Raw genomic sequence first — 21,301 nt, forward strand, 5'->3', positions numbered from 1 at the left:
ATTGTGATGCAGACTGAGGTTAACCAGCCATCTTTTACTTAAACTGTAACTTCCTGTCTACCATCTCAACCGTGACGTGTTCCTCTTCCTCAGGAACTCCCATCAACAAACGGCCTGTTCTGGGCTACAGGAACCTGAACCTGTTCAAGCTCTACAGGCTGGTGCACAAGCTGGGAGGCTTTGAGAAGGTGAGTGCCACCTCGACAGCCCGCAATGTCGCGTGACTTTCGGTCACACTGGCCTCGCGCGACGTTGACTGACTCTGGATCTGTCGTCCCTTGTTGTCCCGTGTTTGAGCAGATTGAGAGCGGCTCCGTTTGGAAGCAAGTCTATCAGGACCTGGGAATCCCTGTGCTCAACTCAGCCGCTGGCTACAATGTCAAGTGTGCTTACCGCAAGTACGTACAGGCACTGCCTCCTCAGCTGCTCGGAGCTTTTACCTTGTTGGGCAGATGCAGCTTTTGTTTCTTTAGTAGTTGTTTTTCTACCAAGACAAGCAGTTTGTAGTCTGTTCCACTCTTTTAATGTTCATCTGGATGTCTTTTGTCCTACTTTCACAGCCTCCTTTTTCCAACCCCCCCAAGAGTAAACTCAACTTTTATATTTTGCAAGATTAGGTTTTCGTAGTGCGTGATGTAAGAGGAGGAGCAGAGAAATAAGACTTTTCAGGATGTGTTGACGAGTAATGTTTTATCACCCAGGTACCTCAATGGATTTGAGGAATACTGCACCTCCACCGCCATCACCTTCAGGATGGACCTCCCTTTGAAGCAGGCTCCCAAGGGGGAGGTGAAGTCTGAGGGGGAGGCAGGAGGAGCACCTGTCACCTCCTCCGGCTCGGAGGAGCAGAAAGCCCAGGTGGATGGAGACCCTTGTGGCACACAGTCCATAGTCTGCAAGGTGCATTCTCCTAAATATATCTTTGTCCTTTTTGTTTGATATTTATCCAAACTGCATGTTGGATTAATTACCCTCCAGGCCTCCCTTGTTGATTATAATAATTATAATGAACTTATCCCTCTCTCGAAGGACGAGAAGCCTGACTTGGCAAGAAGCAAAACGGAGCCTGAACCATCACAAACGGAGGGAAATGACAGCGGGAAGGACAACGACGAGGAGGACGGCCCCCCCAATGGGGACGCAGACGAGGGCTCGTCGACGTCTCGCCTCGGAGCCGAGAGCGTGAAGGAGGAGTGCGACGAGGAGCAGGAGAGCAAAGACAACTCTGGGTAGGTGGTCTGAAAGGATGGTCCCTCCACCAGGGTGGTAAAAATATCCTCATGGCACAAACACAAGCTCCGTGCAGGGCCCCTGCATGGTGGAACTGTGTTAATATTCAATCGGACCTTAAACACCTAAAAGTTTCACCAGACTAAAGGACCTGAGGCATTCACTTTCCTTGGTGGCAGTAGAAATCTAAAAGACCATTAGCAGATGAGGAGCAGCGACCTTTCTGACCTTAATGACACTAATACCCAGTATACCCACAATCCACCTCTACCTGCTAACCAGAGAGAGGAAAGCTCTCCCCTCTCTCACTCTCTCTCACGCTCTCTCTCTCTCTCTCTCTCTCTCTCTCTCTTTCTCTTTCTCTTTCTCTCTAATCTCTCACCCACTGCCCTCTGTGCTATTATTATTTCTCGTGGCTTAGTCGGCATCAGCTGGCAGAGACATCTTAGAGCACCAAAGCCAGACTGCTACGTTTCACCTGGCATGTCATGCTGTGCTCTCTCACTCTCTCTCTCGCTCTCACCTTCTTTCTCTCTCTCTGTCTCTCTGTCTCTCTCTGTCTCTCTGTCTGTCTGTCTCTCTCTCTCTCTGTCTCTCTCTGTCTCTGTCTCTCTCTCGCTCTCTCTCTGGGATTGTTTGACAGCAGCCAGCCTCTCAGTGCACACAACATGGCTGCGCTCTTCTCGATTTCTACCGTTTCCTCATCTCTCTCTCTCTATCTTTTCTCTCATTCTTTTTTGGCTTTTCGATGTTCAGCTTTATTAAATGTTCCATGTGTGTGAGTGTTGTCACTGATGCATTAGCACACTAGATGCAATAGAGTGCTTTCAGAGGCAGTAACCTTTTGAGAGGAAAAAGTGACTTCAGCGTTGAAAAATGACAAATAGTTCTGGGAAGTTGTACGGTTTGGTCTCAGTCAGCTATTGTTTGCTGTCCAGAGCATTCTAGATCACACTCTCCTGTTTTGTTCACCTTCCACCACCCACCCTTGACTCGTGTGTTAGGGTTGTTTGGGCTAGAAACAACAGGTTTTTCTGTGTCTGGTCAAAGGGATTGCACAACTTCTTATCCCCCTCTCTGTAGTTCTAATCAGCCGTGGGCTCGCGACAGTACGATCGTGCTGATTGCCATCACATGTGGATTTTCTGACGGTTCGAGATGGTCCCTGATCCTTTAGCTCTGTCCGGATCAGTGGTCCTTGCAGATTACGTGGCAGCGTGAGGGTTTACAGATTCACACAGCAGACAACCTGCAGGCTTATCTCATCTTTCCTGATGATATCAGACCTGTTCACTGTTTACAGCCTGTAATCTGGACGTGCAGTGTGTGTGTGTGCGTGTGTGCGTGTGTGTGTGCGTGTGTGTGTGCGTGCGTGTGTGCGTGCGTGCGTGTGTGTGTGTGCGTGTGTGTGCGTGCGTGCGTGTGTGTGGAGCACATTTTCATTCCAGCAGCACCGACCATGTGTAGTAGTAGTAGTAGTGTGGCTGGTTTACAATGAGCCTAAATGGGACATTTGGGGGGGGGGGGGGGGGGAGAGCAAGTGATTAAACAGAAGGAAACTCAACAGTGATTGTTAAGTAACTGCCTAAGTGCTATTTTCCTTTTTTTCCCTTGATGAAGCCTAATCAACTGCTCTATTGAAACGTGTGCTCCAGGCTTTCTTTGCTGATGTTGGAGTGCATACTATCTTGCACATTGACTGAAGTTGAACTCCGCAGGTTTGAGGAAATTGCAAGTCCTGAAGCAAAGGGATGCTTTTGGATAATATCATTTGTCACGGGCTGCAGCTAATGATTATTTTGATTATTTATTACTTTTCTGGCAGTTTTTTGATTAATCGTTTGGTCTATAAAATATCATAAACAGTGACAAATGCCCACCACAAGCTCCTAGAGTCACAACATGTCTTGTTTTGTTCAACCAACAGTGCAAACCCCCAAAATATTCAATTAACTATCATCTAAGACCAAGAAGAAACAGCACATGTTCACATTTGAGCACCTGGAACCAACAAATGTTTGGCATTTTTCTTGAAAAATCACATGAACGATAAATCAATTTTCAAAATACTTGCTAGTTATTCTCTTTGGCTTGACTAACTGATTATTCGACCAATTGTTGCATCTCTTAATGTGTTGTATCTCAGTGTTTGACACCGTACCTGTACTTGTTTTTTTTTTTTTTCCGTGACCATATTTATCACTGATGAGGTGGAAAAGGTCTGTGGAATTGATTTATGTGCGGCGTGTTTTTTTTCAAATCATTTGGCATTTTGAAGTCGAAGCGTGTCCCCCAGTCGGCGGCTGCGGCGGCGGCGGCGTCTTCGGCTGTCACACTTGGACTGCTGCACAAAGAAGTGCATCTCTCTTCATTGTGGTGTGTTTGTGTAAATTAGCTGCCAGCAGAAGGCACATCGCTCCGAGCAGTTCGGTATGAGAGGGATTGTGTGGAGTACTGTGTCGTCGCCGTTGTTTTGTGGCGGCAGACCAAATTGGATCTGGTAGCCGTGCTTCCTCTCAGCGCTGTGGTCTTGCTTTAAGTTGCTGCGCTGCCTGCCAAGTTGTGCTTTGCTGTGCTAACCTGCCCCTGTGGCCCCTGCGCCCTAAACCACTTACTGGCATTCCTGCACCGCCCGTATACCCTCCAGCTTCGACATCTCCTGACTGTCTCCCACTAGCTCCTCCTTGTGGCTGCTTTGTTTCTTACAGCGTGTGTGTGTGTCAGTGTGAGTGAGAATCCCAAGTATGTTGCTGTGTGTGGACATAGGGTTAGATAGCCTTACAGTAGTGTTATTTCCCATGCAAGACGATTTGATTTTAGCCATGAAAGAATGATGTTTTATTCACTGTACACTCCCATGTACTGTTTTTTGACTGGCATACTGTAAATGAACAGTTGTTTATACTGCAGTTTGCTGTAGGTTACACTGGACTAGAGTTAAGGAAGGACAGAAATGGGAAGTTTATGTTTCTGTATAGGAGAGTTCCTAGTGTTGTAACGGGACAGGGAAGGCGAGGGTGGAGCAAATAGACTAGAACACAGGCTTCCTAGCAGCAGGTAGCAGAGTTTGGGCGGGCGGCTGTGGGCGGGGTTCTGTGGTGCTCATTGGGGCAGCCTAGGGCCAGGAAGTGCTGAACTGTTTTTCTTGCAGGGATGACAGCAGTCAGGAGGGGGAGGAAGGGGAGGAGTTTGAGTGTTACCCCCCGGGGATGAAGGTGCAGGTGAGGTATGGGCGAGCCCGCAATCTGAAGACGTACGAGGCCACTGTGAAAGAGGCAGACGTGGAGGGGGGAGAGGTGCTCTACCTGGTGCACTACTGTGGCTGGAACGTCAGGTAAGACAGGACCTGGGGAGAAATCACCTAACGTCTATATTCACCCTAAAAAAAAAGAAAAAAGCAAAAAAAAATACATCTTTTAACTTTCAATTCAGCGCAAAGGGATCACCGCTACATGGGTATCCCCTCAGTAATAACAGATACATCCCTTCCTCGCAATTCTGCTTCACTTGATCCAGTCCCATGGTCAGTACTCTGATCATGGAGAACACTGGGCCCTCTAGTGGCAGAAACAGAATTGAGTGTCGGGTCGATGTGGATCACTCCTCAGCTTCCCTCACTCAGTTTTGACTGAATCCCCTGTCTGTCTGTCCCCCGGCTGTCTGTCTCTCAACTAAATCCACAGACAGGCTAAATTTGAACCAATTTGACTCTGGGCATAGCCAACCAGTGGCTTTGGTTAAACAATTATTTTTTTTTTAGATCCTACAAGATGATAAGATTTTTAATGTGAGCTCCCCTTTGGATCTCTGAAAGGCCAACCAAAGTGCTGCTACACTCACCTCTACCTCTCAACCCTCTCCCCCCCCCTCCCCAGCGGGTCAGGGTTAATGCAGTGTTAAGTAGAGTGTTAGGGTACCATGACACAGAGGTTAACTAGTGCAACTAGCATTTCATTGTCTCAATGTTGTTGTGTGGTCCTCTAGCACTCTATAAAAGACAGTGGGATGTTCTCTGCATTGTGTCTGTCGTGTGCGATGTCGTGAAACTTTTCATTTTCCTCATACAACCCAAGTAGCAACCTTGGTACTGTTGGAACTTTGTTGAATATGATTTGTGTGGTGGTCGGTGTTAATATTGTTTCTTTCTTCATCGTAAAGGTTTGTCTTTTTCCACTAAACACCATGGGGTTTCTTCCTTTTGCTGTCGAGGCTTATTGTGTCACAGCAACATGTTTGGGGTCAGACAGTAGAGTCTGTTTGGTCTGTGTGGTGTGAGAGGAGGATTCTTTCGGCTCCTCTCAAAGATCTGAATGATGAAACTCTCTCTTTGTCTTTGCACTCGATTTTAGATATGATGAATGGATCAAAGCAGACAAGATTGTGCGCCCAGCCAATAAGAATGTACCAAAAATAAAGCACCGCAAAAAGATAAAGGTACGAGACTGGAGAGCGATCACTTTTCAACCTTAAGTCCGGTTTTGATGTCACGAGCAGAATCACTGACTGTGTTAAATCCTGACAGAACAAAGCCGAGAGGGAGCGGGACCGGTTGGAGAGGCTCAATGAGAGAGACGTCCTCGGCCCTTCGCCCCACGCTCACCGCCTCCCGCGCTCCAAATGTGGCCTGAGTCAGGATGTCTTTTCCAAGATGGACGAGGGTGAGGACAAAGGGACTCAGCAGTCTCCAGTCAAGTCTATAGAAATTACTTCTATCCTCAATGGCCTGCAAGGTAGCAACACTCATTAGCCTGTAGTCCTAATGCACTTACAGCAGCTTAGGACTGTGTCACTCTGAAGTGGTTTTAATTATGCTGTTGATATCCTGCTGAAACTAACGGAAATTCTTTCTCGTTTACCTCAGCCTCGGAGATGTCCACAGACGAGAGCGAGCACGATGATGAGGAGGGAGAGCGTAATGAGGAGGATCGCCCCGGTTGCAGAGGCAGCCCCAGAAAGGCCCCACCGGAGACCCCGCAAACATCGGAGTGCTTGGAGAGCGGGACCCCTCCTGAAGCATCCAAACCCCCTCCGGTCTCAGGAAAGAACCAGGACTCGGTCGGTTCAGAGAGCGCAGATGTCGGGAAGCGCCGAAGCCAGTCGGAGTTGGAGGGAGAGCAGAGCAACAGGAAGAGAAAATCTGACGGTGCAGCAGAGAGGACCCCGAAAGGCCAATCTAAAGCTAAGACCCGGAGCACCAGGAGTGCCGACTGGTTGCCTGGAGCCTCTCCCAGGAAACTGGAGGAGAGAACTGCTGGTCCCGGGGAGGAGAGGGGGGCCTCGTCCAGCAGCAGCTCAGACGATGAGGGCGCAGCGCTGGCCGAGTCCCAAGCTGAGGAAAGTGAGCGAAGCCGGCCAAAACCCAAAGGTTCGCCTTCCAAGAAGTACAACGGGATGAAGGAGAAGACCAAAGGTGGCAGACAAGCTGGGTTCTGGGAGATCCCTGAAAAGAGGGCCAAAATGTCCGGGAACGCAGAGGAAAGGCCTGCTGTCCGCTCTAAAGGCCAAAAGGATGTGTGGTCCAGCATCCAGGCCCAGTGGCCGAAGCAGACTCTCAAAGAACTGTTCTCCGACTCGGACACAGAGGCCGCCAATTCTCCCCCTCCACCTGTGCCCCCGTGTCTGGAGGAGCCGAGCGTCGAACAGGATGCCGGACCCGAGGACGAAGCCTCGGAGGAGCAGATGGAGAACGACAAGCTGCAGGAGTTTCCGAGCAGCGGCAGCAACTCTGTACTCAACACGCCGCCGACAACGCCCGAGTCGCCCTCAGGGGGGGGCAGTGTCGCGGAGGACTCCGGCCCGGCACAGCCTTCCTCCCCCCCACCGTCCGTAGCGCCCGCCTTGCCTTCAGAGCCGGTTCCTGACGCTCTTCTCCCGGGACCCACGCAGGAGGAAGTGGCAGGTGGGCGCAGTGAGACGGACAGTAGCACAGTGGAGGTGGAGAGTCTGGGCGGGGAGCTGCAGGACCTCCCTCAGGATGAGGGGGCGGGTTCCCCCTCGAAGGTGTTCGACGTCAGCCTCTCCTGCAGCAGCAGCTGCAGTCTAGAGCTGAGCAGCAGCAGCCAACAGGAGAGCGAGCTGAAGTCCAAAGGTACAAGTAATAGCCAATTTACTCCGCTCTTTGTTGTTTTTTCCTTGACAGAAGTCATTGTTTTTCTTTATGATGGAATACTGAATAAACACCCGCTGACAACTCATTTCACAGTCCGCCTGCATCCTCACCGTCTTCTTGCATTTTCCTTGTAGCCTCTGTGAGTCAGAAGCGACAGAAGGAACCACAGACAGGTGGACCCTCAAAGAAACACAAGCCAAACCGCAAGAGCCTAGGTGTGCCTCCCAAAAAGAATAGGAAAACAGGTAAGGCATTGCTGTCGCCCTGCTAGCCTTCTTATTTCAAAAGCCAGCAGCACTTTTATCAGCTGTGGAATTTTCCATTTCATATTTGCTCGTTGCCTGATCATTTCCCGTTTTTCTCTTTTCTTCACTTCAGCTGTCTTCTCTCCTCCAGCCAACAGCAGTGACAGCGAGGACCAGTCTGTTGTTGAGGGCACTGCCAAATCAACCGCCTCGAAGAACAACGCACCAGACGTGAAGGCCGCCACTTCGCCCAAGTGTCACGTACGATCTCCCCCTTCGAGCCATAAGTACCACAAGCAGAGTGACGCCGACCACACCCAGCACCGAGACCACCATGGAAGATCGTCACGCGTGTACAAGTGGAGCTTCCAGATGTGTAAGTGGAGCACAATTAAGCTGTTTTTGTATGGTAATTTGTTATGTCAGGCTATTTAGGTGTTAACATCAACAATATTTAAAAAGTGCATTTTGGGGGGGGGGGGGGGATTTGGATGAACTTATTCTTTAATTTAGCAACTATTTTTCATCCTATTCATTAAAGCTGAGATGTATATGCGTTCATGTCTCTGCTCTATTAATCCTGTAATCCTAAAATGCATTGTTTTCGCTCCACTTAGCTGACCTGGAAAAGATGAGCAGTCTGGAGAGAATTTCGTTTCTTCAGGAGAAGCTGCAGGACATCAGGAACCACTACCTCTCCCTCAAGTCTGAGGTGGCCTCCATCGACAGGCGGCGAAAACGCATGAAGAAGAAGGAACGGGAAAGTGAGTCAACTCTTTGTGACCTCAACATCGCTGATTACCAGGCCTGTGTTGCTCTCAGCTGTTTTTTAAATTCTTAAGCCTGTGTGTAAAGATCTGGTTGCACCATTAAAACCATACGTGTCTCTAAGCTGACGATGACCAAGTCCTCTTTCCGTTTGTTCTGAAGGCACGGTGGCTGCTTCCTCTTCATCCTCCTCGTCCTCGTCCCCGTCCTCCAGCTCACTGACTGCGGCAGTCATGCTGACCCTGGCTGACCCGCCGGTGTCATCCTCATCCTCCTCTTCTCAGAACTCTGGGGTATCCGTGGAGTGCAGGTGACAGGACGAGCCAGCGAAAAGCCACCGCACTAAGCACTTAACCAGCACCCCGGGGTCACTGCCCCCATTCCCATCCACCAGGACGGACAAGTCAACCTACATACTGTAACTACTGGGGCCCAAAAACCAGACCAGAGACAAACAAGAAACAAGCACTATTTTCTATTGACAATTGTTTCCTTGGCAAGCTAATGGCACTTAAGTGCACTTTTATGAAGATTGTGTAGGGGGGAAAACATTTGTCCAAACAAAAAATACAAAATTGTCTTTTACGCTCCGCTTAATTGAACATTTATAAGAATTGGTTTTTTTTGCAAGCAATAACCGTTTCCATTTGATAAAGTTGTTATTGGTAAGGGATGATTTCCAGTGAAGACCCCTCTGTGCTCATAGCTTATCGAGGTACAGCCTGTGCTTGCCATGTTGAACCCAGAGGAGCACGGCCACATTGGCATTAAGAGCGTACGAAATGTAACTTGGCCGCGTTTTCTCTGTCCACCATCGTTCAAAAAAAAGGCCTTCATGTGGTTGACGATGCTCTTCTCGCGTACAGGCATGTGGTGCTGCACATGTTTTGCATTGAGTCATGTAGGTGTTGGCGGATTGGGTTTCAGACCATCATAGGTCCACTGACGGCCTCAGTGGATGAATGTGGAATGATACTGTAGTGCCTTCTTCTTCTTCTCCATGGGGCACTTTGAGAAAGGGACACACTTTCTTTTTCCCCCTGATCCTCTTCTCAAATCAGGAGGGTCAGCCGGAATATCGTGTCCCTTTACAAAAGACTGAAGAATGCCCTGTGAGTGAGCGGGCAGTTAAGGGCTGCGTCTGACGGATAACGATGGTTTTAATCAGCGCAAGGTGATATTTAAAAAGTATAATTGTGACGTATACTGGATCACCTGTAATCTACTACTGAATTCTCATCCAGGTTGGGTGCAGCTGTTAAAGTTTGGCAGTATAAAATGTGCAATGATGGAGGTGGTGAATCCAATGGTCACATTACTCCAGTTCTTCAGCCTTTTTAAAAACCCATCTGCTTTATTTGATTATGTTTCCATCAGCCATTTAATCCCCTCCTGTCCCGCTGTCTTCACTCTCTGGATCAAGTTAACGTGAAGGCAGCCATAGGAGGTATTCACAGCGTGTACTCGGTACTGCGCAACACATGAATGAAGCTGAATCCCACATTTTGCAGTGTTTTAAACACACATGAAGGTATTGAATCAAGTGTATTTTTGCTTCGTTAAATAAAGCAACGCATTCTCTTTTGGCATCTTTCTAGTTGTACTCATGATCAAAAAAGGTTTCTCTCTCACTCATCCCTACAAAAAAGGTTTGGTTCTGTTTCCTGTACTATGACAAGATTAAGGTTAAAGATATTGTAAATGTACATTTATATCATAAAGTGACGTATGTGTATACATTTCTGAAGACATCTCCAGTGTTTCCTTTGTATAGACCCCCTACTGTACGATAACCTGACGTTACATTTTGTTTGGCACCTGTATGTAATTGTATGCTTTTGTTATACATTTGTATATTGAGAAGTGTTTTGAGTCAAGCTATTTAATATCTTGCACTGTTAATAACATGTACCTTTCTGTACAGACAGTTTTACGGTTTTAACTGCAGCTTAAGTGTAAATACTGAGGGTTACAGCATGTGTTCTCCCCTTTGTCCTCATTGTTCTCTTCTAGGAACAGATTTATTTGAGTTCATTTATGTTGTTTTGTTCTGCCTCTTTTCATAAGTTTGAATACTTTATTTTTTTTTTCTTCCCTTTTTTTTTAACGTCATGTTTTTCTTTAGTTTGTATTGTTTTATTTTTCTATAGCTTGTGCTTGTAGGAGAAGAATGGTGGTTTTGGACGCGGCTGAACTATTTTCCGACCTGTACATGGTCTGTATGAACCTGTATATGGAAAATAGTCTGGATTATAGATTAAGAGAAAGTAATGAAGCTTGTTGAAAAATGCTCAATAGTATTTATTAGGCTCATCTGAAGATGATCATTGTGTAATTTATTGTAAAAATGTAAGCTAAGCAGAAGCCTCTGTTTGAAATAAATGCCATAGTTTGTGAAGTATTCAGTGTGTCTCTGGGCTTCAGTGGTGGAAAGTACCTTATTTGTAAAGTACAACTTTGAGGTAGTGCAACTTTACTTCATTTCTAGTTTATTTTACCTTTACTTAATTTCGGAGTGAACATTTTTCACTTTTTACCCCACTACATGCATTTAACTACTGTAAGTGTTATTTTGCTATTGTTACTACATTACTACATTTAAAACATGATAAGCTTACAAAATATGATGCATCGAAGATTACCTAGCCAACAGTACATACAAAGTTACATTTATATTTAAAAGTGGTTAAATTTAACATTAAAATGCTGCTTCAACATGAAAGCGTTCAACATTATAACAAATGTTGCTTTTGCTACTTAAAGTGCATCACGGTAGTTATTGTGTACTTGCAACAGAGCATTTTACACTTTGGTATTTACATCATGTTTTTCTTAAAGAATACGTTATTTAGGGGCCATAAAGCTAAAACTGAACTACGAGACATCATTAATGCGTCACGATGTACGTACTTCCGGTCCGCACTTCCTTAGCATCGTGCTAGCTGCTAACCAGTTAGTGTGCCGCGTGCCTCGCTCATCAGTAGCTTCAGATATGATGAGCGGACAGACGAGTGCGGTAGTTGTCGGGGCGTGTGGAGCCCTTTTCCTCGCATACTGTATTTATTTTGACAGAAAGCGACGGAGCGACCCTCTCTTCAAGGACAAGCTACGCGAACGTAAGTATTTGAGCTGGAGGGAGCAGACTAAGTTAGCGTTAGCTTAATGGGCTACTTAGCACTTTAGCTCCCATGCGGCAAAAAAAGCCACGAGGACACAGAAGTATTAACAGAGAAAGCTTTGTTGTTTTGGGGAATTAATTACAGCGTAGAAAGAGTTAACACGAGCGGTGATTTAATTGTACTCGGCTAGGTCCCAGGATAGATATCTTACGCAAGAAACATGCGGTGGCTAACAGTTTAACTTGAGACCACGTGTTTCTCGACATGTAACGTTACCGCAGCAAACCAAACGCACCAGCACAGTCTAAAGCCGCTTTTGTTTCGCAGGTAGAAGAAAGCAAAACGTTTCTAGTGAAAGTTCTGGAGTGGCAAGGGTAGGACAAAATCTATTTCAGATTTTGGCGGCTCACTGGGGCCTAAATGTGCATTTCTGACACTTTTTTTGTTTGTTTGACTTTGAAGCTACCTGACTTGAAGGACGCGGAAGCTGTTCAGAAATTCTTTTTGGAGGAAATCCAGCTGGGCGAGGAGCTCCTGGCAACAGGTTAGTCACGTGTCTGCTCAGTTTACTCATGCATAAAATATGTTCGCGTATGTGCATGATGCACACTTAGAAGACGCTTCAAAGAGCTTTAGAGATCACTGCAGCAAATAATACATACACATGTGAATCATTCAGGGACACAGCCTGTGCTGCACTTCATGTCTCCAGGCACTCTCGATCTTTCACTCAAATACACACTCGTACAAAGTCTTAAACACTTTAACCATCTATGACTAACCCGCACCTCCTTTTTATAGTTTCCTGACTCACTTCTCATTCCTTGATTGTTTTCTAAACTTTTCCCAACCCTCATTCCAGGTGACTTTGAGAAAGGTGTGGACCACCTGACCAACGCCATTGCGGTCTGCGGTCAACCTCAGCAGCTTCTTCAGGTGCTCCAGCAGACGCTGCCGCCTCCAGTCTTCCAAATGCTGCTCACCAAACTGCCCTCCATCAGCCAGGTGAGAGTTTCCTACATCCCCCATTAAAATCTAAGTGTGTAGTTTTTTTTATTTTGCACAGCATTCTTTATAAACCCCCTGGTTGCCATTTGTGGTCTCTGGGACAAGAAAGGGTGCAAGATCAACCTTAGAATTATCCAAAGCTGAGAGCCATGTGTCAGTAGCTCTTGGCTATTTCACCTCTAAGACAGAAATACTATCGTTAAAAACAGCTGGTTGTTGATTTCCAGTGTGATTTAAGAAAGATCAAGTTTAGCTATTCTATAATTTGTGCCTCCACGTACCGTTTTAAGCATAATGTTTTCTGTTTTTCAGCGAATCGTCGGCTCTCAGCCATTAACAGAAGACGACGTCGAATGAGTGTGTGTGAGATGGAACTCTGAACGGTGAGGATTTCCTGCATCCGCCATTTACATTTCTGTGTGAGCATCCTTAATAAACCCCCCGGTTGCTTTTTGTGGTCTCTGGGACAAGAAAGGGTGCAAGATCAACCTTAGAATTATCCAAAGCTGAGAGCCATGTGTCAGTAGCTCTTGGCTATTTCACCTCTAAGACAGAAATACTAACGTTCTCCTCAAGTTAAGCTGTTCTGTAGTTTGTGCTTCAATACACGTTTGGCATAACCTCTGAAATATATTGTTTTCTGTATTTCAGAGAATCGTCGGCTGTCTTTAACAGAAGATGACGTGGAACGACTGTGTGCAATCGCGAGTAAGATGGGAAACTGCTACTCGGACCGCCTTGATCATTTCCGACACTGATATTTTTTGCACTGTCTGGTTGTGCCTGCAGTATCTGTCTGCATGAGGACATGACAGAGCTCAACCGTTGGACATTAGGGGACAATGATTCCCTCGATCATCGCACTCTGAGGTTAAATAAACGTTTCTGGGAGATGTTAACCATTCCATCTTTCTAATCATATTCCCATCGGTTTGTTCTATTAATTTTTGTCAAATGGAATGTTGTGCTTTATTTGGGGGGGGGGGGGCTGATATGTATTTAATATTAAAACATTTTTATGTAATTGATTTGTTACATATTGCTGCACAGTTTAAACATGAAGTGTGACATCTGTTTGTGGCCTATTGTCAAGTTTTCAAATTTGTTTTTTCCAATGCGAGTAAAATATTGTTTTTATATTCCAGTCTATCATATCTGGAAATATTTGTGTGTGTAAAATCCTACAATAAAACATGAAAACACGCTTTTAGTTTCTGTGTTTTCACTCACCAGTAGATGGCAGTAGCAATGCACAGGAAAATGTAAAGCCGTTACAGTTTGGAAATGTGGCGTAGGGGCAGTTATTATGTGTCCGGGAGGCTGGAGATTAATTTTGATGAATAGAAATTATGTGCAGAAGGCGAGGACAAATATTCCTCAAGATTCAATAAAAATACCACAGGACAAAAGAAAACACGGAGGAAGGTACGTTACATATAAGTGTTGACAGCCGACGTGTTAATGAACCCTTCACCGTTAATAATATGCAGACGCTGCAGGAACACGGTTGCCTTGCCATTTTGGCAGTACAGTATTTCTGTGTCCAACACATGAGCCGCCGTGTCTTTATTGTGAATGGCTTTATTGTGCGTGCAGGGGAGCGAAAGTGGAGCAGGTCGTTGGGGAAGGGAGTGGGTCTGGTTTAAAGTGTCTCCTGGAAGAGAAATGGACCCGTAATTATTTTTATCCCTGTCTGCTGCTGTTTTCCAAAAGGCTCTGGCCGGAGAGCAGCGCGGGCCTGGAGGTTGCCAGGAAACAAGAGCAGGGCGAAAATGGTTTCTCTACATCAGGAATGAAACTTGAACGGCGGCCCAGAAATGTCGAGTTAAGACTAAATAGTAGACGGTGTTCCATTTTCCATGAACTCATGCACTCACTCTGCAGCCTTTCCTTCAGCACTCGTGCTTATTTTTTTGCCATTTTGGTGGAAAAGGAGAAGCCCGTCGAGAGGCCTGCAGAGTCGTCTGGCACCGAGTGCGTGTGCAGAAGAAGTGACTCGTTGTTAATCTGTCCTTTGAGGAGGCGGAGGAGAAAAATAACGGACTGTGTTGGAGGTCAAGCCGGAGCTGTGGTCCCCCCCCCCCCCCCCCTCCCTTATGCACCACTGGCCTGCTTCTACTGCACACACACACTCTGTCCATCTGGGTCGATGAAGGATACCAGACCGGTATACTGTCTGCCGTGGAAGCGTGCCATCATACAATAAATCAAGTGAAACCGGCCTGACATGAAGCCATGACGTTGTGTTTTTGAGTTCAGGATGACACAGCAAATCTTTAGGGTTTTTTTTTGTTCAATCTAAAACAAAGTCTGCCTTAATCCTGAGTAGACCTGTTGTGTAATCAATGAGCTGTTCTCTTAATTTAATGTAATTATTTTATTGCACCCGTGCTCTTATTTGAGTCTGCATGAATGGATTATGAGTCAGCTCTTCATATCTGATGAAGCCGACAGGGGAATAACAATTTTAAAAAAAAATAAATAAAGTCCCTCTTGTTGTGCGGTAGGGGGAACTGTTGCTCCAGGCTGTCTGTGTGTGTGTGTGTGTGTGTGTGTGTGTGTGTGTGTGTGTGTGTGTGTGTGTGTGTGTGCGTGTGTGTGTGCAGACGGCCACTGAAGGACAACTGAATGGGAGAGAGCTGAGAGCAAAACAGTTCCAGTTGACAGCAATAACAATGGCGGTGCCTGCAGCACAGAGACCATGTGCTCGGGAGGGGTGATTCTTCCTTCTTTTTTTTTAACAGTTTGTAATCCTTTTTCCTAATGTGCTCACGATGACAGATGCGGCCTGTTCCTTCATTACAGGCGCAGGAAATAACCTGTTATTGACGGCAACATTAAAATCCCAGGATAAGGCGTAGGGGAGCAAACAGCGGCCTGACTGCCATTGTAATCTGTTTGCACCGATTCCGATCGTATGTCAAACGTTGTATTGGGAATTTTATAATCGCTTGAGCTCCACAACTCATTACTGGAAATCCTGTCAACAAAAATGATCCACAGCAGTAATTACCCTTTTGCTGTGTTATTCCAGTTTGCAAAGCTTGAATGTCAAAAGCTCGATTACTTCGCTCTGAATACCGAAAGCCATACCGTACACAGATCTGGTATCTGGGCCGTGTGGAGACGTCCGGTTATGTAGGAGCAGCTGTGTTTGGGAGTTTTAAAGGCGGACAGAAATAACTATGTTGTATGGGGTTGCTATAGCATCTTCACGTAGCCCTGCGAACCGGCACGCTGTGCTGCACCGGCTCCGAGCAGCATAACCTCCCGGGGAGGTGTTTGCCATCCATAGCCTGCTGATCACTGACTGTTAAGATGGAGGTCGTCCACAGAGGCCCACGTGTGTTTTGGAACATGTTCTGCAGCCCACACGATGCTCATGAGTCTGGGCCTGATGTCATGGCTGCGGTGTGAGAGTCTGCAGCCTACTACTGTACGTTGTCATGGAAGAAGAGGGCAGACCGGTGAGCAACATGAGACGCGTCTACAATAAAGACTGCTGCTCGAACTCTTCCGCACTGCCACTTGTGTGCACGGCAGCAACACGGCGTATTAATTACCCAGCACCTTCTCTGTCATTCACCAGCGGAGGGGGGGGGGGGGTGAAGGAAGAAACATTTCCAAGGCACGTCCTTAAAATAAAGCAGCACTGTACGTGCTCAGAGTATTAACTTCCACACAAATGACCCATTTTTCCATCTCAAAGGACCGGTGGAAAAAAAAAAGGGAAGGGGTGGAATGGGATGAGGGATGGGGGGATGGGGGGATGGGGGGGGGGGGCAACAGTGGAGCCAATCACGTGAATCTAAAGCAGGCTACAAATCCTGGCGGATTTCTCTCCCTCTTTTGGGCAATGTCTTACTGTCAACTGTTTTTTTTTTGTTTGTTTTCCATTTCTCAGCTGCTCTCCCCGCAGTAACTCTGCTGCCCTTCCTCCATGCAGGTTTCTTCCCTCCTCCGTGTGTAAAAGCCAGCCTGTCTATTCAGCTCTGTTGTTTACATTCCCAGTGAGTGTAAGCTGCAGGGTGTGGACAGACGACCCCCCCCCCCCCCCCCTCCTCCTCCTCCACCAACACCAACACCCTCTAATGTCATCCCCACCCACAGCCTCCACCTATCTCCTCATCACGAGATTCACGATTAGGCGGAAATTCAATAGCACTACTCTGCCCGAGAACAGTGAGTGCGTCACGTGACCTGTGTGGATTCCTGTTTACGTTGTGTGCTTTTCATATTCCCCCCCCCCCCCCCACCCCGTCTGGTAACAAGCCTCTCTCTTGGAGCTGAATTTGTCATGAAGGGAAACAAAGAGGATGAAGGCGGCACGGCTGAGCGGGAGAAGAAGAAGAAGAAGGAGAAGAAAAAAAAAACATATCTCGCACAGCTTCGGTTCTCATCCTGTCATCTGTCATCAGCGTTATCGCTGCAATCTAGGCTAGGAGTGAAACTAGAAGAGGGAAGTGACACGTACACTGAGCAGGAGGGTGAAGAAAGGGTTAACTAAGCAGACTGTGTGCACAGTTATTTCTCCCCCCACCCCTCCCTCCCTCTCTCTCTCTCTCTCTGATCTGCCTTCCTGTCTCACAGGCAGTGCAGAGGCTTTGAAAATCATGAGAGAGTCAGACAGGCTTGTTTTGCATACTGTAGGTCTCCTGCATTGACTTGTAGCAAATCCCTGCCCTCGGGAGGCATGTCAGAGGGGATTAATGGGAGGGCTGGGGCCCTCACACAGTTTCCCATTGTCGCAGCCCCAGTCCTGCACTGTATTCTCATCCCGCAGAGTGAGAAAAGAGCGAGCAGGTGGGGTGGTGCTGGTGGAGGGGAGGGAGGGGAGGGGAGGGTTGAGCAGCGGTGTTATTTCCCTCTGCCCTGATTCTTTTGAGCTGAGCTGAAGGGAGGGGAGTGTAAATAATGTATTTGGAGCTGCGGGGTACAGGGAGCTGGAGCTTGACCGAGCTCGGCGCAGGGAAAGGGAACGGTTGAGCGGCCATGCTGCTGCACAGGAAGCTGGCTGCTGGGGTGGAGGGGGGTGGGGGGGGGGGGGGGTGTGCGGAGGAAGAACTGTACGAGCTACAACAACCCTGCTGTGGTGCTCTGGGGAATGTGGGGGCCCTCCGCAAGAATGTAGCAATCCTCTACTTCCGCTTAGTGCTCTCAGTGTTACCAAGACAAATAGTTTGCTGCAGCAGACTTCCATTAAGAAGGCAACGTTAATAAATGTGAGTAATGTGAAATGTGATTTCAACAACAGGCCGGGTGGGAGTCAAATGGAGCAAAGCGTGCGTCCTCCAGTTTGCAGGACAAGACAATAGTCAGATTCATCTCGGGGTTAGTTTCCACGTAGTGATTTAGACTGAAATGGTTCTTTCTCAGTCAGTTAGCTTAGCTTAGCATAACGATTGGAAACAGGAAAAAAAACAAACGCTAGCCTGGCTCTGTTTGAAGGTAGCAAAATCCACCATCATACAGAAAGCGAAGCAAGTTTTCACCTTGCATCCTTTTGTGCAGATTTCACTGGAAGGACGTTCGATCACGACCTCCGACTGCACCGATACTCCACTGGTCTCTCTGTTTATTAAGCAGATTCCTACATGCTCAGTTTTTCACTCAAGTTAAAACATTTGCATCTTGCACGGATGCTTCAATTTGTGCCGCCTCAGGATAATTTGCGTCTAATCGTGTCTTTCCATTGACTGTATGCGTTCATATCCGCCTCTAGAATTTGCTTTGTGTTTTTTATGAACACACACTTAAGCTCCCAAATTAACAAGGTAAACAAAGTGTTAAAATGCCAATTTTTATGGGGGTTGTGTGCGTGTGTGTGTCTGTTTGCTGTTCCCAAATCTTGAGCGGCCGGGTGCTGGTAGGCCAACTTTACTACCTTTGGGCAGAGCCTGGCTCGCTGTTTCTAGTCTTTATGCCAAGCTACACTAACTGCGGCGGGCCGTAGCTTCATATTTGGCGTACCGACATACAGTCTGGTATAGCTCTTCTCATCTAACTCTCATTAAGAATGCGATAATTGTATTTTCCCAAAAGTCGTTCATTTCCTTTATGGCTCCCCTCCCTCAGCGGGCCTTGATTTGAGTGTGATGAAACCTCACTTGCACTATTATACCATCAGCCCTTGATTTCTCTCCTTATCTCTCCGTGTCATTCTCTTCTCTCTCTCTCTCCCCTTGCGCTCCCTCGCCTTTTTTTCCTTTCTCCCACACCTGCTGGGTTTTATGGCGACGATAAAGGGGAGCTTAACCTTGAAGCATGATAGAGCAACCCCAACTCCCACAACTACAATCTACTAAAAAGAAAAACAAGAAAAACAAAAGGTGGCTTCTGCTCTCCCTTTTCACGCGATGTAACCTTGCTGTAACTTTTTGCATTTTATCATCTTTTCTCGGGCTCGCAGAACTCTGTTGCCGTATCACCCAGCGCGGCTCGGCAGCTACAACCCACTCGTTCACCCGAGAACTACAAAGTGCGCTTGACGCCTTGCATCTTGTGTAACCGAGGTCTTTGAAGACTTTGGCTTTGAGCTCTGTGTCTCATCAATTCCCTACGCAAAGCTAAATTTGAATCTGAGGCGAGCACATAAGGGGGTAGCTTATCTGCCCCACTCGTTTAATGTTATTCATTCATGCGCACTATTTTTATGACAGCCTATGCATGCAGAACTATTTTGCATTTGCCGTTGTTTATGTAACCCCTTTCAGTCTGCATATGGATGTGTGTGCGCGCACGCTTACAGATGACAGTACAGTAACTTCTTAACTTGAGGGACAGCAAGCACTGCTTGCTTTTGCAGGATGTGTGTAAAGTGACGGGGTCTCTGCATAGTTTTGAATGTTCTGCATTAAAGTTAAAAGCTGTCATGGAGGACAAAAAGAAGAGCATCAGTCTGATAATGAGTCGGGCCAGTCGTTGGTCTTTCTGGGTCAGGCTTTGATGTGAATTCACGTCTCAACACGAGAAGAGAGCAGAATGCAGAAAATAGGGCGAAGCCGATATCCCCACATTTCCCGTCTGTAAGCGAGGCGCACCAAGAAGTGAGTGGTACTTATCACAGCAAATTCCTGACTTATTTGTCATCTGGGGCTCTGGATTTGTCACATCAAATCTGCTTTTCTCAATGAACTGGGGAGGGAGATTACAGGCTCACAGTCAGCGAGATAATAGCGACGAGTCGGGCTTTTGACTCTCAAACCAAAGTCCTCAAGAGGGTGACGCGGAGAATTGAGCCACGTCGTATAGGCCACGTCTGATTCTCACGCCAGCTTTTTTTTTGTTTTTTTTGTGTCCTTCTGGAAATATGATTCCCCTCTGCCCCCAATCCATTCGAAATACCGGTCAGCCTTGCAATTGTTCGGTGATCCTAAGCTGCCCAGCCACGCCGGCTCTTTCCCATCCTTCAGCTTTTCACTCACTGCCAAATCCTCTTCAAGGCTGAGATGATCCGCCATGCAGCTGAACTCGCTATCAATATAAGACAAGCGCAGCAGCTGAAGAAACCAGTCCTTATTCTATTCTCTCCGTCTGATCACCCCGCATGGCGTCCATTGGACTGATCTCACAATTTTCTCTCCCAACACTTCACCTTTTTCATTTCAGTCCTCTGCACACACTGTTGATTTATGTCAGCAGTGAGCTCACAGTAACGTATCCCCGGATTGCTTTGAGAGATTCAGCCGAGCTACATCAATATCCCCCATCTGACCTATTTTACACGAAAGCCTTGATCTCCCTCCATGTTTGTTTGGAGTCTATTTGCAGCTACTGTGATGATTTGATATTATTGCCTAAGATGTGAGCGGTTTGTTTTCAAACCACGGTACTACTTTCATTAGCATATAAAAAGGCTTCTGTTTTTTCATATCCTTATCTAGTTTGAGGTGTTTCTCTCCAGAAATGATTTCACGGGGTAGAGAGAGCCAATCAGAGAGACACGTACTTTTAGTTTCTCCCAGAAAGCCCGCATTCCTGGACTTGAATTTAATGGGCTTGTAGATGATTAATGAATCAATTATTGGATACAGCATCTGATCTCTGGGCGGCTGCAGTGGCGACCACTGACAGCTTTTCAAATTAAAAGAAGCACAATCGTTGCGGAGACTCGCACGCTGCCAACTCAATGTGCTCCTGTAATTATACATGCATGAAATAATTAACAAACGGCTCCGCCGCGAGGTTCGCTACACGTCGGGTCATGCGGGGTCAGCGGCAAGGGGATGGCGGTGGGCGGAGCTCGCGGACCGTTTCACTTAGTCTGATAAGGACGGCAACACGGATTGAGTTAATCTTGTGGCGAGAAAATGCACCGTGGGCTTTTAGAGCAGATGATGCTCAGTGTGAGGCCTCGCTCTCATATGAAAGCGCCCCTCCCCACCACCGCCACCACCACCGCCACCGCCATCCGCACCCTGTCCACCCCCCCTTGCTCCATTCTTCCAGAGGGACAGCTTGTTGACATCCATTAGGAGGTTTCCCAGCATCGAGCCAGGCCAGGAAAGAGGGCTAATGATGTAATTCCCTCAGAGATGACATTAAAATGTCAGAGTGCCGCAGCTGACATCATCCATTTAGCACACATTTTCCAATAATGTACATTTGTCCCCCCCCCTTCCGTCAGCTTCCCTTCCTAGAAACAGGAGCTCCCAACCCGTCCCAGTGCCTCCAGGCTGTACTTAGGTGTGCAGCCACACGACACGATGGAGGACAGACTGGAATGAGAGGTGGTATCATCAAAGCGTGCCTTCCCCCACCGATATAAATGCCCCGCTCCACAAAAGCGCTGTTTTGAACAGGCAATGTGTGTCGCGTTACAT

The 21,301-nt window shown here is 47.1% G+C and overlaps 2 protein-coding genes across 6 annotated transcripts in view; both read left to right on the forward strand.

Annotated features, from left to right (window-relative positions):
* arid4b (AT-rich interaction domain 4B) overlaps positions 1–10,753 on the forward strand; it is a 36,560-nt gene extending 25,807 nt beyond the window's left edge. For 3 of the 5 annotated variants that reach the window (XM_079168738.1, XM_079168741.1, XM_079168739.1), the window contains 12 exons: positions 94–188; positions 301–398; positions 702–900; positions 1,030–1,229; positions 4,382–4,564; positions 5,580–5,664; positions 5,753–5,960; positions 6,092–7,318; positions 7,474–7,584; positions 7,718–7,960; positions 8,202–8,348; positions 8,515–10,753. In XM_079168738.1, coding sequence (XP_079024864.1) covers positions 94–188; positions 301–398; positions 702–900; positions 1,030–1,229; positions 4,382–4,564; positions 5,580–5,664; positions 5,753–5,960; positions 6,092–7,318; positions 7,474–7,584; positions 7,718–7,960; positions 8,202–8,348; positions 8,515–8,666 — 2,948 coding nt within the window. In that variant the 3' untranslated portion in view covers positions 8,667–10,753. The remainder of the gene's footprint in view (positions 1–93; positions 189–300; positions 399–701; positions 901–1,029; positions 1,230–4,381; positions 4,565–5,579; positions 5,665–5,752; positions 5,961–6,091; positions 7,319–7,473; positions 7,585–7,717; positions 7,961–8,201; positions 8,349–8,514) is intronic. The other 2 variants (XM_079168740.1, XM_079168742.1) reach the window with 2 other exon arrangements.
* Positions 10,754–11,290: 537 nt separating this feature from the next.
* tomm20a (translocase of outer mitochondrial membrane 20) lies at positions 11,291–13,683 on the forward strand. Its single transcript, XM_079168438.1, has 6 exons — positions 11,291–11,468; positions 11,799–11,845; positions 11,934–12,015; positions 12,334–12,476; positions 12,792–12,862; positions 13,131–13,683. Exons 1-5 carry the CDS (start codon positions 11,345–11,347, stop codon positions 12,834–12,836), a joined length of 441 nt encoding a protein of 146 aa, XP_079024564.1. The 5' UTR covers positions 11,291–11,344; the 3' UTR covers positions 12,837–12,862; positions 13,131–13,683.
* Positions 13,684–21,301: the final 7,618 nt, after the last annotated feature.

The sequence above is a fragment of the Pholis gunnellus genome (genome assembly GCF_910591455.1).
Source record: "Pholis gunnellus genome assembly, chromosome: 11".
Classification (NCBI taxonomy): Eukaryota; Metazoa; Chordata; class Actinopteri; order Perciformes; family Pholidae; genus Pholis; species Pholis gunnellus.

What these genes read in the sequence shown, in the direction of transcription:
- tomm20a (XM_079168438.1), top strand. Translation starts at nt 11,345, where the DNA reads ATGATGAGCGGACAGACGAGTGCGGTAGTTGTCGGGGCGTGTGGAGCC. An exon ending in AAAGTTCTGGAGTGGCAAGG is followed by an intron (nt 11,846 to 11,933) that starts GTAGGACAAAAT and finishes TTGACTTTGAAG; the next exon opens with CTACCTGACTTGAAGGACGC. An exon ending in CGAGGAGCTCCTGGCAACAG is followed by an intron (nt 12,016 to 12,333) that starts GTTAGTCACGTG and finishes CCCTCATTCCAG; the next exon opens with GTGACTTTGAGAAAGGTGTG.